At 53.1% G+C, this 15,688-nt stretch overlaps 4 protein-coding genes across 4 annotated transcripts; 3 read left to right on the top strand and 1 right to left on the bottom strand.

The window, feature by feature from the left end:
- Nucleotides 1–778: 778 nt before the first annotated feature.
- UHO2_03213 (uncharacterized protein) lies at nucleotides 779–3,111 on the top strand (the record flags this gene model as incomplete). The annotated part of the gene is made up of 10 exons (XM_041558128.1): nucleotides 779–928; nucleotides 1,037–1,070; nucleotides 1,197–1,285; nucleotides 1,376–1,447; nucleotides 1,645–1,676; nucleotides 1,814–1,897; nucleotides 1,980–2,087; nucleotides 2,210–2,389; nucleotides 2,488–2,600; nucleotides 2,729–3,111. 10 exons carry the CDS (start codon nucleotides 779–781, stop codon nucleotides 3,109–3,111), a joined length of 1,245 nt encoding a protein of 414 aa, XP_041414062.1.
- Nucleotides 3,112–3,381: 270 nt separating this feature from the next.
- UHO2_03212 (uncharacterized protein) lies at nucleotides 3,382–4,668 on the bottom strand (the record flags this gene model as incomplete). Its single annotated transcript, XM_041558127.1, has 1 exon — nucleotides 3,382–4,668. The coding sequence occupies one exon, from the start codon at nucleotides 4,666–4,668 to the stop codon at nucleotides 3,382–3,384; it is 1,287 nt and encodes a 428-aa protein (XP_041414061.1).
- A 1,001-nt stretch (nucleotides 4,669–5,669) lies between these two features.
- UHO2_03211 (putative CCT4 - component of chaperonin-containing T-complex) lies at nucleotides 5,670–7,379 on the top strand (the record flags this gene model as incomplete). Its single annotated transcript, XM_041558126.1, has 1 exon — nucleotides 5,670–7,379. One exon carries the CDS (start codon nucleotides 5,670–5,672, stop codon nucleotides 7,377–7,379), a length of 1,710 nt encoding a protein of 569 aa, XP_041414060.1.
- A 3,203-nt stretch (nucleotides 7,380–10,582) lies between these two features.
- Nucleotides 10,583–15,481, top strand: UHO2_03210 (putative chitin synthase 5 (csh5); the record flags this gene model as incomplete). The annotated part of the gene is made up of 1 exon (XM_041558125.1): nucleotides 10,583–15,481. The coding sequence occupies one exon, from the start codon at nucleotides 10,583–10,585 to the stop codon at nucleotides 15,479–15,481; it is 4,899 nt and encodes a 1,632-aa protein (XP_041414059.1).
- Nucleotides 15,482–15,688: the final 207 nt, after the last annotated feature.

Below are 15,688 nucleotides of genomic sequence, written 5' to 3'. Positions count from 1 at the left end.
CAAAAGTTATGCTCATGGTTTTCTACTGATTACGCGTGAGCTTGCCCCTGAGAGTCTCTTTGCACCATCAGCGAGCGAACGACAAGGCAAGTAAAAAGGCGCTTGGGGACTGTGCGGAAGATGCGAGATGTCATTCAGTGGACAACGGACGGAGAGCTACAGTACCGAACTTTATCGTGAGTATGCTGCTCAGCAAAGGAGAAGAGCCATCATTGGGAGGGGAAAAAAAAAAGAAGAAAAAAAAAAGAAAAAAAGAAAAAAAGAAAAAAAGAAAAAAAGAAAAAAAAGAAAAAGAAAAAGAAAAAGAAAAAGAAAAAGAAAAAGAAAAAGAAAAAGAAAACGGCTGTTGGCTGGGAAGCCAAAAACGAGTAGAAAAAAAATTGTGAAATGGAACCATATTTCACGGTCCAGCAGCGCACTTTCGTCGGCGACGTTCCGATGACTTCTCTTGGATTAGCGGGCGCAACTTCGATCAGAGCAACGTCCCTGTGTCGGACTTGCCGAGCAGCCATTTTCGATGCTGATAACATAGTCGCAATCACCGTGATCTCCTAAAACGGTTGGATGGCTGCGCCCACACGAGCTGTGACTGCGCTGTGTCGTATTGTATGTGCTGAGCATGCTGTGAGACTGTGCGAGCATTTCTGCGAAAGGCGTTGGGAGCGGACACATGATGCTGGCTCCCGCTGTTGCTTTTGGTGGCGATAGCATCATGCATTCGAGCATTACTACCACCAGCATCCATCCTTGTTTCGCGCTGCCACATCCGTTACCCACGATGGACTCTGTTTGCTCGGACAGCTCGCCTAACTTCCTCGATCATGTTCACTGCTCCGTCTGCTATCGCAGCTTCGTCACCAGCTCCAATGAGGCCTTTGCGTTCGACGAAGCGCAAAATGGCGCCTCGATTGCATTCTGGATGGCCGAGGTTAGTCAATGTCGGGTCTTACACAAACCAAAACACCACGAGAGGCTGACAGTCTACTTCTCACCTTGGTCCCCCTGGCGTATCATTGTCGCAACGATCATTGATCAGTGCGAGCATGTACTCTGCCAAAGAGAGCTCGATGGTAAGTCCTAATTCTTTCTCCAAAGGCTACATGATGTAACAATCCTCACACCTGTCAGAGCCAACGGAATCTTTTCAAACTGATTTGCGCTCTCGATCATGTTGCTTGCCATGTGCTTCAAAAAAGTCGGCATTGATCCGACATCCAACGAAATTCAGGCAATATGTCCAACTTGCGCACAACCTGTTCGCATGTTGAGACTGGTTGACGGTCACGTAAGATTCCATGTTTTCATATCGCCACTTGACGTATGCTGGTTCGATACTGATCTTTTAGACGTGCCAATATTGTTGCGCATCTTACAGGTGCCGCATGCGGTACGGCGCTTCTTGCAGCCCTTTGAGGTATCCACGAACGAGCTAATGTCTGCATACCAGGTTCGTCGCCCTATTCCAGTAACACTCCGTTGTCATTGGCAATAGTCTTGCACCGTCTCCTTAACTCCGGCCATTTTTACTTTCTTCTCTTTCGGGATACAGTTCCAAGTAAGCCATTCTCCGCCGACTTCAGCAACAGAGCGCCCTCCTCCTGTCGTCGCCATGTATACATGACAAAAGACTGACAGCTTTTCCAATTTCAGTTCAAGCATATGTCGGATCTAATCACGTAAGTCAATGATCGTACCTGTGCTCGCTCAGTGTGCCGACCACGCACAGATGCAGTAACACATTGTAGAATCATGTTCATCTTCGACGCACTGACGACACTTTTCCGTCGATCAACGCCTTCCTGCGGCCCTGCAGCTTCTTGAAGGAGAAGACGGCCAAGCATAAGAAGGTGCTTGAGTCCGTCAGTGCCGAGCTGGCATACCTTCGCAGGAACGAACGGTGAGTGGAGACCCATGATCCTCGCATCCGCAAAGCAGGCTGCCGCTAACAAGCACTATTGATACTTGTACGTCTGATACAGAGAGCTTGATGAGGTCAGGACAGAAAACCGCGCTTTGAAGGAGAGGCTTGCTGCATTGCAAAGACACATGTCTTCCAACTCCGGCACTCACGATGTCAACCAGCAGATGTGAGTGTCCCGCTCGACTTTTCCGCTTTGCGGATGAAGTCCGCGAGCATCTATCTCACAATACATCGCTCTCTCTCTCTCTGCAACTTTTTTTCTTCGGTCGTCTCTCCGACTGTCGACAGGAATTCACAAAGAAGCACTGGCTACATCTCAGACAGAACAGGAACATTTGTGCAGCCTTTACAACAATTCGCTCTCAGGCAGGAGGACATGAATCGACGTCAACATCAGCCGGCGCACGTGTCGAGCACGCAAGCGTACCCCAACGAGGGCTTGACTGACCGAGGAATACAGATGCCAAAGTAAGCTAGGCGAAAGCTCCAACGTTGTGCCGCTCAAATGCAATTCTATCCGTCCTTGAAGTGCCCAGAGCTGACCTGAATACGATGTGGTCATACAGTGTACCATCTCGTCCATCAACGAGCTCTTCATGCCCCTTTGCGTTTCAGCTGCCTCCCCAACCATTTCGGGAAAAGGTTCCAAAGATGCACGAATGGACGTCCGCAAATCCAGGTGAGTTCTTTTGCAGGGAAAGACGGGCTTTCAATGATAGATTGCCTGATCGCTCGTTGTGGCGCGTACACAAACTGACTTGCGACATTTCGCGCGGCCTCGGATTCCCATTGCGGCACATTGATCAGAACGATACAAACACCAACCTGCGGTACCACTTGTCCGACCGACACCGACACGCGTGGATCCAGTCTCGGCAAGAAACATGGCAGGCCCTGCACGAACTCATCATCAGCAGCATCCGTCTCAAGGCTCACCGATGTATAAACGCTCAGTCGCAGCAGGCAGAAGCATGCAGCCGAACGCTCCGCGCTCTCGCTCTGTTCAGCCACTGATAAAGACTGAGACTCAGCGTCCACATTATGCTCCACCAAACTCGTGGCTCACACCAGCTGGGTCCTCCAGGCAAGAGAACGGTCCTGCAGCAAGACCGTCCGAGCAATCTGGAACGTTACACGTACACAAAGACGATGTCAAGGCCATGAAAAAGGAGTCGATGCTTGGTGACTGAATGAGATGGAAGTTGCATTGCAATCGATTTGCGGTGGCATGGTCAGAGTACAAAGCTGCGGGAGACTGGTCGAGATATTGGGCGTGCGGGCAAGCCATCACGTCGCTGGGAAGCAGAACAACTTGCAAGCAAGAACGATGACTCGTGTGCTCTGTCTAATGCGTAGGAGTGTGCAGATCTGAGACCGTCTTTTGTGACAAGCTCATGCGTGACAGCAAGACATCGACGCCGTCACGAGGATAGACGGCAGACTGTGATGCAGGTGAGTCGTCAATCAGAATCGATCTCGATGACATCGCGCTTCAAGTCATTGAGACTGTGCTCATCCGAGCTTGACGGTGTTGCATAGCGGCTGCTTCGTGAGCTCTCACCCAAGACTCGACCTCCGCCCAGTGTGAAGGCAGACGGTGTTTCGCTATTCGGCTTGTCAGGCTTTGTTTCCTGTGCCTTTGTGCGCGGCGCTCGACCCGAAAGAGTGGTACCTGAACCTCCAAATGTCTCTGTTAATTTCTCCTTGGCGTCTTCATTCAGTTTGCCACCAACTGGGATCACTTCGTAGCCGAAGAAGAGCTTGCCAAAAGGCAGATTGAGCGCAGCTGGAATCTTCTTTTCTGTAAGCTGCGTGTCGTTGGTGATGATGCGTGGCATATCGGTGCGTCGGACCATACTGAAAGGGTCAAGCTGCTCGATTTGCCTCTCCTTCTTTCCTTTGCTCTTCCTGCCACTCAAGGTCTGGCCGGAACCACGGAAGGGACCGGACGGTGTTGCAACACCAGATCCACCTGCTGCACTTGTACCTGCGAGCGAACCCGGTGTCGAAGTTCGTGTTGGTGGAATTGAGTCGACGCGCGAGTTGTCGATGTTAAGTTTGGAGGCCATGGTCGGCGGTGGCGGGCGTGGCTGTGGGGTTGGCTCGACGTAGCCTTTTGGCGGAGCGAAGTCGACCTCAAGATCGGTCTCGATGATGGAGATACCATCGGCATTGGGTGTGATCTCCATGATGAGGATCTCGAAAGTCAAGCAATTGTAGCTGATCTCGACAATGTCGCCAGGTGTCAGTGAGGAGAAGTTGCGAAAAGCTTGTTCGAGCACAGCTTTTGGATCGCTGATCTCGAGAAAGTCGACCGTCTGTGGCTGGATCTTGACCATCTTGCCTTTTGGTAGTGTGGTACCCGTCAAGCGGATGGGGTCACCTTCCGAGAGTCCGAGCGTGCGCATCATCCAAGCAGGGAGATGGACATTGCCTTCGTCCGCAATGAACTCGAGCACACCAGCATGTGTTCGGCGCACCTCTGAGACGCCTGCGCTGCGGAGCTCGAAGAACCACGGTGACTCGATCTCGAGGTTGGTAAGGTGTGCTAGAGCGGATGGCGGCATGATGATCTTGCCTCCATAGCTGACATTGAGACGTTCTTTGCTGGGCAACATGGCCATGCTGTATGCTTTGAAGTATTCATCGTAGGCTCGTGGTGGCCTTGGGAACCTTGGATCCACACCATTCTGCATGAAGTGATTCAGACCGGCGAAACCGCCATCAATGCCTCCGAACATTGACATCTTGAGTGCTCGACGTGGCTAACCAGCCCGATTCTTTCTACGAGAAGCCGAGTAGAAGGAGGTTCGCAGCGCTTCGGCGAGGCTGTGCCAACTGGGGAGATGGATCAAGAGGGGCTACCTGTGTTTGCTTATGTGTCTTACTTGACGTGCGGAGCCTGGACGTCTAAGGATCCTATCGCTTCCTGAAAGGAGGTCAGGCTTGATAACGAGGATTCGTGATCGCTTCCCTGACGACTACGCGAGCCAGAGGATGGGCGCTACGAAAGGTGTGAGCTTGAACTTTGTATATGTTGGACAAGCCAATGTTCACAAAGCGGAAAGGCGGTGATTGTAAAGACGGAGAGGGGTCAGATGATGGGTGTGTTGAGTGAAGAACTCAGCTTGGAAGTGCGAGAGTCACACTGATGCGTTGTGGAAGTGGAGGCGCACGTCAGTCACGTTTTTAGCGCTGCTCAGCCTATATCGGGCAGTGCGGCAGCATGGCCTTGCTCTGTCCTGAGAGCTGAAAGGGTCCAGCTCGAGAATATTGAGCCTTTGTGATCCTTAGTCATCCTGCAAACTGAACAGTCTTCTCGGACGCGCTCTGTCTTCTTGTGCTTTTCCTTCTTTTCGATTCTTCTGCAACCAACAGACAGGAAAGCGTGTGTGCACTGTTGTGTGTCTGTGTGCGGCGCGTTCGAGAACAAAGCTCAAGCCAGCTCAGTCGAGGACGACCGATCTCGTGTTGGACCTTTTTTTTTTTTTTTTTTTTTTTGGTATTTTACTGCACCGCAAGCTATCTGTCCGCAGCTGCTATTAGCTTCCTCCATCTCTTCATCACCACCATCATTTATTGCGTCAAAGCTCAGCTGACCTGGAACGACACGACATCGCCAGCGGCAATCGCACGTAGGACATAGATCGAGTCACAGCTGAAAGCTTTCGATCATAGCTCGGAGCAGGCCCTTCTTCGTTCTCGCATCGCCTCCGTCACTCGATTTCGCACCTTCACATAGCACACAATGTCGGCAGCAGCACCCGCCCCCGCCGTACGAAGCGGTCCCTCGCAAAATGCCTTTAAGAATGTCGACAAGCCAGACGAGGTCAGGAGATCTAACCTTTCCGCAGCAAAGGCGGTCAGTGATGCCGTCCGCACCTCGCTTGGACCCAAAGGAATGGACAAGATGATCCAGACTTCCAACGGCGAAGTTGTCATTACTAACGACGGTGCCACCATCCTCAAACACATGGCTGTCATGCACCCAGCTGCTAGAATGCTTGTCGAGCTTTCGCAAGCGCAGGATGTCGAGGCTGGTGACGGTACTACCTCGGTTGTCGTCATTGCAGGCAGTTTGCTCGGTGCAGCCGAAAAGATGCTCAACAAGGGTCTCCATCCCACCATCATCGCCGAGTCGTTTCAGAAGGCTGCTGCTAAGGCGGTTGAGTTCCTCACCGATATTTCGACCCCCGTCGAGCTCAACGATCGCGAGTCGCTCCTCCGCGCTGCCAGCACCTCGCTCAATTCCAAGATTGTCTCCCAGTACTCGTCCGTCCTCGCACCTATCGCCGTCGACGCCGTCACTCGTCTCGTCATCCCTGCTCCACCCGTCACTTCGGCCAAGCTCGCTACACCAGGCGCTTCGTCTTCCGCCTCGTCCACCGCTGAAGGTACAGCTCCTGTTCGTTCCTCGCGCAACAAAGATGCACAGGACAACGTCGATCTGCGAGACATACGCATTGTCAAGAAGGTCGGCGGTACGATCGATGACACTGAGCTCGTAGAGGGACTCGTGTTGGCACAGAACGTCGTCTCGGGAAGCGGAGGTCCCACACGCATGGAGAAGGCCAAGATTGCTGTGTGCCAGTTCCAGTTGAGCAGCCCCAAGCCAGACATGGACAACCAGATTGTCGTCAACGATTACCGCCAGATGGACAAGATTCTGAAGGAGGAGCGTCAATACTTGCTCAACATGTGCAAGAAGATCAAGAAGACTGGCTGCAACGTTCTCCTCATCCAAAAGTCGATCCTTCGCGATGCCGTCAACGAGCTTGCTCTTCACTTCCTCGCCAAACTCAAGATTCTCGTCGTCAAGGATGTCGAGCGAGACGAGATCGAGTTTGTGTCCAAAACGCTCGGTGCGAAGCCTATTGCGGATATCGAAGCTTTCACCGAGGACAAGCTTGCTTCTGCTGACCTGATTGACGAAGTGCAGCAGAACGGTGCTCGTGTCGTCAAGATCACCGGCATCAAGAACATGGGTAGAACGGTCAGCATTCTTTGCACTGGCGCCAACTCGCTCGTTCTGGAGGAGAGCGAACGTAGTTTGCACGATGCATTGTGTGTGGTTCGCTGCCTTGTCAAGAAGAAGGCATTGATCGCCGGTGGAGGTGCACCCGAGGTGCATGTTTCGCGTTTGCTATCGCAGTACTCGCAGACACTCAAGGGTATGGAGGCCTACTGCTTCCAGGCATACGCAGAGGCGCTCGAGGTGATCCCTACTACGTTGGCAGAGAACGCGGGTCTCAACCCGATCAGCATTGTCACTGAGTTGCGCAACCGTCACGCTTTGGGCGAGAGGACGGCTGGTATCAACGTTCGCAAGGGTCAGATCACCAACATCTTGGAGGAGAACGTTTTGCAGCCGTTGCTCGTCAATACAAGCGCCATCGAGCTTGCTACCGAGACTGTTTCGCTGTTGCTGAGGATCGACGACTACCATCTTTCGCGTTAAGAGGATGGGCAAACACCACTACTGTACAAGAAATGAACCAAAAGTATTATAACATCTTCTCAGTCTAGGAGAGCAGACCTGTCATGAAGTTCTGAGAAACAGCTCTGATCGGGGAGCGGCAGACTGTATCGGATGCTGATGTTTGTGAGAGATGTTCCGATCCGACTTTGACTTTGGCCCACCGCCATGCCAAATGAGAGCCACCGACATATGACATGAAACAGAAGCTATCCAGCCGCTTTCCGATACTGCAGCGCTCATGTAATCCGAAGTGCGCCATTTGCACGAGGCGTGAAGGCTGCGCTGACGGTCATCATCACGTCGGTCAACTCACGGTGTCAGTGGTATCGGAGCACAATTTGACAAACTGAGGCAGAACTCAAAACGGCGCCGAAAGAACGGCGTTGCTGGTCGATGAGATAGCAACGAGTCAGTTCACGTGATGAACTACGCAGACACGAGACAGATTGACTTGCGATTGGCTTCATGGAAGACACTTCCACCCTGTTCTTGCTTGCTTCCTCACCGCTATGCCTGAAACCTGTTGTAGCATGAACGGATTCCTGCAACAAAGCAGAGATCGACGTGGCTCAAGCTTCTTGGCAGTACAGTAACTGTAGCTTGCGATCAAGTCTGAGACGGAACGAGAAGAAAGCTACAATAAACATTGGATGTCCGGGATGCTATCTTGTGATAGGTGACAGACGACTGCAGCATGAGGTGCAGCTTGATCGCGAAGCATCGCCGACCGTCGCGTCAAGGACAGACTATGACTGTTGCTAGGGTATCGCCTGTGCGTGGTGAAGTTGAGAGCTTTGGCATCGATTAACTCGAACCGTTGCTCTAGGCGGGAAAAGGCGAGGTGAGGTGAGAAGGCCGAGGCGAATACTAACGGAGACGCGGACTGACGACACCGCCTTCGTTCGGCTCTTCTTTTGATTGCGAGGTTGAGTGCATGCAACTTTATGCACCTTTTTTTTTTTTTTTTTTTTGTTTCTTTTTTCTTTTTTTTTATACAAGCAAAGCAAAACGAAAGAGAGCGAAAAGCAGGCAGGCCGATCCCTGCATGCACAGTAACGCGCGGTGTGAGACGCTGTACGTATCACAGCAGCCCGCCAGCCAACAAGCACCGGCAATTCCATGCTGATCAATCCAGCCACACAACGTGCATTATGCCTGCCATCTGCAGCTTCGACCTTTGCTCTACATAAAGATCACGATCACCTCTCCTCGAGGCAAAAGAAGCATTCTTGGAGAAATCTTACAGCAGAATCATTGTCAGAAGACGATCAAAGCAGCAGTACCGTTCATCCCCAGCTCGTTGGCAAAAAACAACTATCAGGCAGTCGAATTCGGACGATGTAAGCCAAGAAGAGGATGTGGAAGCCATCCATAACAGGGGCAAATCCAGCACAACGGCTGTGAAAATCCGAGACATTTTTTCAAATCAATTTTTGGCACACAAAGGGAAAGATCGACGGACAGAGGCAAAGTTTCGCTGTGGGAATCGCGAATCGAATTACAGATTTTGGACACAGTTGCATCAATCATTTAAAGAGTATCGGAAAGGTTCAATTCAATTTTGGGCAAGGGCAATTTCTATTTAAAAGAATTCTTGTGCGGCAGCGATTTAACCCTTTCCCTTCCTTGGCCGAATCGTTTGGGAGTCACATCATCACAGCAAAATCAATAAATAAATAAAAATCAAAAATAATAATAATAATAAAAAGCCACTTCCACACGCGCGACTTCGGCAGAGCAACAGCAACAGCATAGCAGAGCACTGCCTCTCAAATCAATGATTCTGCGAAGCGAGAATAGAGATCAACACAACGACGCTCTTGCATCCCATTTCAAGTGCGGCTCCTCTCTCTCTTCACTTTCGCTTCCTGCTGCCTGCTGCCTGTTTGAAGGGGTATTGAATTTCGGGGGATTTTCGTTGTTGACCAATGTGGCCCCACTGTTGCCTGCTTCTGCGTTTGCTCGTCTGCAGCTTCAAAAAAAAATGCTCTCGAGGGACTGCCCCTTTTCCTCAACGCCAGACAGAGATGCGAGACAAAATTCACGATCAACGCTGACGGACAGCAACAGCAGCAGCAGCAGCAGCAGCAGCAGTAGCAGCAGTAGCAAAATTCAACACAGGCCAAGGCTGCTGCTTGTTTTGACACCACAATAGAGAAAGCCAGCTGCAATCGACTCCCACCATCCTTCATCATCGCTGCTGCCCTGTGATTCGCTTTCCATCCAAAGAGAGGGGCCCGGCAACCCCTTTCCGCGCCGTCCTTCCATCCATTTGTGTTTCTCATCGTTGATTGATGCTAACGCTACTCCTGCTGCTTCTGCTGCCAAATGAAAGCAATTGTGTTTGACAGCGGGACTGTCCCTCTTTCCGTGTTCACTGTGTGTGTGTGTAGCTTTGAACGGCTAGAAATTCGGAATTTCCTTTTCCTTTTCCTTTTCCTTTTCCTTTTTTTTTTTCTTTTTTTTTTTCTTTCTTTTTTTTTCTTTTTGTTCCTGCTGCTGACGTGTGCTTCTGGTTGACCAAATTTGGCCCCTAAATGGTTCAAGCGTGCAAGCGCCTTTTGATGGCACGCTCGGCGCTCTTTGTTCATCGCTGTCTGCTGCTGCCGCGATCTTGCTTTGTATTTTGGCGTTGTTTTGCATGTGGGTTGTTCCTCTTTGTCTCCGATTCACCTTTCTCCTAACACACACACTCTCCGTTGCCAAGCTTGCCGCTCGACCCATCTCACCTTCTTGACAACATCATCCTCCTTCCGCCGACCTTATCCTGGTCATCACCTTCAATTCTCAGGTCGCTAACGGCTGCTCGCTTTGGCCGAATCCTCGTCTTCGTCATCATCATCCGTATCACAAGCCGACCCGCCTTGAGCGCAACCCCGAACACGCTGCGCAGCTTTTGGATCAGCTTAGATTAAACTTTAGCAATCATCCATCGCTATCCCATCCACAGCTCATGGCTTACCGCTAGAATATAGACTATACAGACACGACTCTCCTGCTTCATCCTTCGCCAACAACTCCATGGCTGGATCGACTCTCTAGACGCCTTGTCTCTTCTCCCTTCCGCATCAGCTCAAACCTCCGATCCTAGAGTCTTGCTTCGCTTCGCTACCACACCCAGTCTGGCAGGACAATCGTGTGGAAAAGGTCTCGGTCAGTTCACCACTCTCCATACCGTCAAAATGAACCCTTTCGAGTCTCCTTCTGACGGAGGCCGTCCAGGCCAACAGCCACGGCCCAATCGTGCTGATGGTCCACCACCACTTCCTCCTCTCAGCATTCCTGGCGGCGGCGACGGCGGCCCCCGTCCTCAGCATCCTGTCTTTTCACCTCTACAACGCCATCAACAACAACAATTGCCTGGCTATCACCCACAACAACCATCGCCTCAACAAATACACCAACACCAACAGCAACAACACCACCACCACCACCAACAACAACAACAACAACAACAACAACAACAACAACAACAACGACAATACCAACCGCCTCGCTCGCAACAGCCCTTCTTCTCTCCTCCTGCCGCTACTGCCATGTCTCCACCACCATCCAACATGGGACCGGGAGGCAGCCGTCAGGCTTACCTCAATCAGCCTTCGCAACCTCCGCAGCGCCCTGCCGGTATCTCGTTCCAAGAGCCTCAACGCATCCCAGCTCAGCGTTCAGCTCCTTCGCGCGAGTCTGTCAAGTCCTATGGTGACGACAAGCGCAACTTGCTCGATCCTAACAGCAGCTCGACTGCCTTGAACCAGGTCAACACCCTCGATCCAGAATCAGGCTTCTCGGCTCAAAATGCCAACTTTCGTCGCAAAAAGTCGCTCGTTCGCCCCGATCGTGAACGCATGGACCCTAACCATCGTCAGTGGTACTACCGCAATCATGCTGCCCACATGGATGTTATGGCGGCTAACGGCGGTCGTGTCGGCTACATGCCTTCCACTACTGGTCATCTCCCTCAGCACGGTGCGGCCCCGCATGGCTCCGGCATAGCTGGCGTCGTCGGACCTGGCGGAGGTCTCAGCGGTCTTGGTGTGACAGGGCCCTCTAACATTCCTCCTGGAGGTCTTGGACGCGCTCCTCCTCTGCGTCGCGGCAAATCGATTCTTGGCAGAGACGAGGACCAGATTGAGACCGGCATCAACGTGCTCAAGCGCGGTGTCTCGCTGCGTCGCAAGCAGTCCAAATCTGGTCGAGTGACCAAAGAGGTGCCCCGTGATCTGGGTGAAAGCAAGACCTCCCGCATCGCTCCTGGCCCGGTTGGAGGCTGGATGATCTACTGCTACATCCTCACCATCTGCTGCCCTGGTCCTTTCCTTCGCCTCTTTGGCATCCGCACTCCAGAGCAGCAGCGTGCCTGGCGTGAGAAGATGGGTCTCATCGGCATCATCGCCTTGATCATGGCTGCCGTCGGTTTCCTCACTTTCGGTTTCACTCAGACCGTCTGTGGCACTCCCCCCGACCGCTACACGCTTGGAACCATCGACGTCGGCTCCATGACATTCAACGGTTACGACTATAACTTTGACGGCTTCTTTCACCCCCAGGTTGGACCCTTTGGCGCCAACACCATCTACAACCGCACCAACCCCATCTACTCGGAGCCCTGGTCTTCTGGTGGACAGGATGGCAGCTTGCTCTTCCAGAAGGTCGGAGCTGCCTGCACCAACATCATCTCGAACCGTGTAGGAGGTGGACAGCCTGAGCAATACTTTGACTGCACGCTGGTGAGCCAAGACGGTCGTGGAGGATACGCCAACAATACCGAACGCATGTGTCACACCGGTGCCATCGTCGATCAGTTCAACAATGGTGCGCAACCCAGGAACTCTGTTCTCAAGAAACGAGGTCAGGTCTCACTCAATTGGAACAACATCACCGACACTTCACGCAACTTGGCCGTCTACCGTGGCTCGGTCCTCGACCTCAACCGACTCAACAACCTCACCAACACTCTCGCCTATCCTCCCTTGTTTGACACCCTCAAGCGCCGCGACGACACTTGGGCAGGTCGCGATGTGACTTCGGCTGTCATGCGACAGCGTCTTGACAACGAGTTCCAGTGTCTCGAGCAGATCGCTCGCGTCGGCTTCATCGACTCCGAGACCATCGGCTGTGTTGCCTCCAAGGTCGAGCTCTATCTCTCGCTGGTCTTCATTATCGGCGTCGTTGCCATCAAGTTCTTCATGGCTGTCATGTTCGGTTGGTTCATCTCCTGGCGTCTTGGCAACTACGCCAACGAGACCTACGAGCAGCGTATGAAGCGTGCCGCCGAGATTGAGCAGTGGTCCGACGACATCTACCGTCCTGCTCCTGCCGGTTACCGACCCAACGCTCGCAAGCATAAGTCCTTCCTCCCCACACAGAGTCGATTCTCGGTCGCTGATCCTCTCAGCCTCAAGAGCGGCTCTCGTGCTCCCATGCCTCTCAACGAGAAGCGCATGACCCGTGGTGGTCGTCTCGGCGTCGTTTCACCTCTCGGTGGATCTCCTCCTGGTTCTCCCTCGGTTGCCGGTGGCCGCAGCTCGGCATCGTTGGCACCCAACCACTCGCGACGCTCTTCCTTCTCTGGTAGCCCAAGCGAAGGCGCTATGGGTGCTTGCCCCTTCCCGTTGCACAACATCGTTGCTCAACCTGGCCCAGACTACCGACCCTTCGGCTTCCAGCTTGCTCACTCGATTTGCCTTGTCACTGCTTACTCTGAATCCTTCGAAGGTCTGCGGACAACCCTTGACAGTCTCGCCACCACCGACTACCCCAACAGTCACAAGCTCTTGCTCGTCATTGCTGACGGTATCGTCAAGGGTGCTGGCTCCGATATCTCGACTCCTGATATCTGCCTTTCCATGATGAAGGATCTCGTCATCCCCGCAGAGGAAGTCGAGGGCAACTCGTACGTTGCCATCGCCGACGGTTACAAGCGACACAACATGTGCAAGATCTACGCCGGGTTCTACGACTATGACGACGAGACGGTTGAGCGATCCAAGCAGCAGCGTGTACCCATGATCCTGGTAGCCAAGTGCGGAACTCCTCTCGAAGCTGACAGTGCCAAGCCCGGTAACCGTGGTAAGCGTGACTCGCAAGTGCTCCTCATGGCCTTTATGCAGAAGGTCATGTTCGACGAGCGCATGACTTCGTTCGAGTACGAGTTCTTCAACAGCATCTGGCGCGTCACTGGCGTCTCCCCGGACAACTACGAAGTGGTGCTTTGTGTCGATGCCGATACCAAGGTGTTCCCCGACTCGCTCTCGCGCATGGTAGCTTGCATGGTGGAAGACCCCGAGATCATGGGTCTTTGCGGTGAGACCAAGATTGCCAACAAGTCTGAGACCTGGGTGACCATGATCCAGGTGTTCGAATACTACATCTCCCACCATCAGACCAAGGCCTTCGAGGCCTGCTTCGGAGGTGTCACCTGTTTGCCCGGTTGTTTCAGTGCTTACCGAATCAAGGCGCCCAAGGGTCCTCACGGCTACTGGGTCCCTATTTTGGCCAACCCGGATATCGTCGAGCACTACTCGGAAAACGTTGTCGACACGCTGCACAAGAAGAACTTGCTCTTGCTCGGAGAGGACCGATACCTGACCACGCTCATGCTCAAGACCTTCCCCAAGCGAAAGATGATGTTCGTGCCCCAGGCCGTCTGCAAGACCATCGTGCCAGACACGTTTCGCATTCTGCTGTCACAGCGTCGACGATGGATCAACTCGACGGTCCACAATCTGTTCGAGTTGGTCAAGGTCAACGATCTTTGCGGTACCTTCTGCTTCTCGATGCGTTTCGTCGTCTTCATGGAACTCACCGGTACTCTCGTGCTTCCTGCTGCTATTGCCTTCACGCTCTACGTCGTGGTCCAAGCCTTCCTGCCCAACGTGCCTACACCGACCATTCCGCTGATCTTGCTCGCCCTCATCTTGGGTCTGCCAGCTATCCTCATTGTGGTGACGTCGCGCAAGATTGCCTACGTAGGCTGGATGCTGATCTACCTTATCTCGTTGCCGATTTGGAACTTTGTGCTCCCTATGTACGCGTACTGGCACATGGACGACTTCTCCTGGGGTGCCACACGTATGGTGCAGGGTGAGAACAAGAAGGAGAACCACGGTGATGCCGATGGCAAGTTTGATCCTTCGCATATTGTTATGAAGCGATGGGCCGAGTTCGAGCGCGAGCGTCGTTGGAAATCAGGAACACACTCGCGCGACTCGACGTACGACGTGGTACATCGCGCTGGCTCGCCCGAAAGGTCTGGCAGCACACGCTACTCGGTCGTCTCCTCTGACACTTTCCACTCGAACCCCTCGGGTCAGCACGACCAGTTCGGACGCGCCTTGCCCAACGCCGCCGTTTCCTCAAGTGCCTCGCACTACGGTCCCGATCCCTCGGAGACGTCGCACACCAAGAGCGCATCTGGAGCTCGTGCGCGACTCGACTCGGTACCTCTGCTTGAGCTACCAGCACCTTTGGCCACAGACGCTAAGCAGCGGAGCGGGGCTTCTCCACCTGGCACTGTAGTTGTGCCACGACCTCGCGCCACCTCGCCTTCGACATTGCCGCACAACTCGACGCACCCTGCGCTTGGCAATATCAACACCTTCTCACCGGCTCAGCAGCATTCCAACCGTTTGCCCGCACCACCAGGCGCTGGTGGCTACGAGGCTTACCCGCACACAGACATCACGGACGAGGAGAAGCGACCGATGATCGGATCCGCTTCGAGCTCGCCTGATCCGGAGCCTCGTCGCTTAGTTGGTGCGGACGTAGCAGTACGACACGGCAGCGTCTCGACAGAGCAGCGTTACCCAACGGTGAGCGAGTCAGCTTACCCCATGCAGGCATACACAGCGGAGCCAGAGACAGATGCCTCGATGTCACCGCAGAGCCGATCAGCAACCAGAGGCTTCAGTCTTGTAGATGATGGACCGGTTGCAAGCGCACAAGGTGTACGACAGGTCCAGAGGGGTGCCCGACGCACTTCGAACATGCCTAACTCGGCAGCTTCACCAACAGCTGGACCGGGAGCTGGCCCTAGAATCAACAATCTTCCTCCCGGTGCAGTTCCACCGAGCTTCGACTGAGGGGCTTGACGTTCAGTCTTTTCAGTGTCGAAGCCTCACAAATAACATACTCTCGAACAATTGGTTGCACAGGAGATGCATTGCCTTCTTCCCGCTCACACACAGACACACACATTTGGATCTCGATACCTTTTACCACATCTGAGCCAAGTCGCTCTTCTCTCCTCTCTCTCTCTGTGTCTCCCTTTCGCTCTTCATTGCTCGTTG

The sequence above is a fragment of the Ustilago hordei genome, assembly GCF_900519145.1.
Source record: "Ustilago hordei strain Uho2 genome assembly, contig: UHO2_contig_05, whole genome shotgun sequence".
In the NCBI taxonomy this organism is placed as follows: Eukaryota; Fungi; Basidiomycota; class Ustilaginomycetes; order Ustilaginales; family Ustilaginaceae; genus Ustilago; species Ustilago hordei.
Note: the sequence above shows the minus strand (reverse complement) of the source record. Positions and strands in the feature narration are given on the sequence as shown.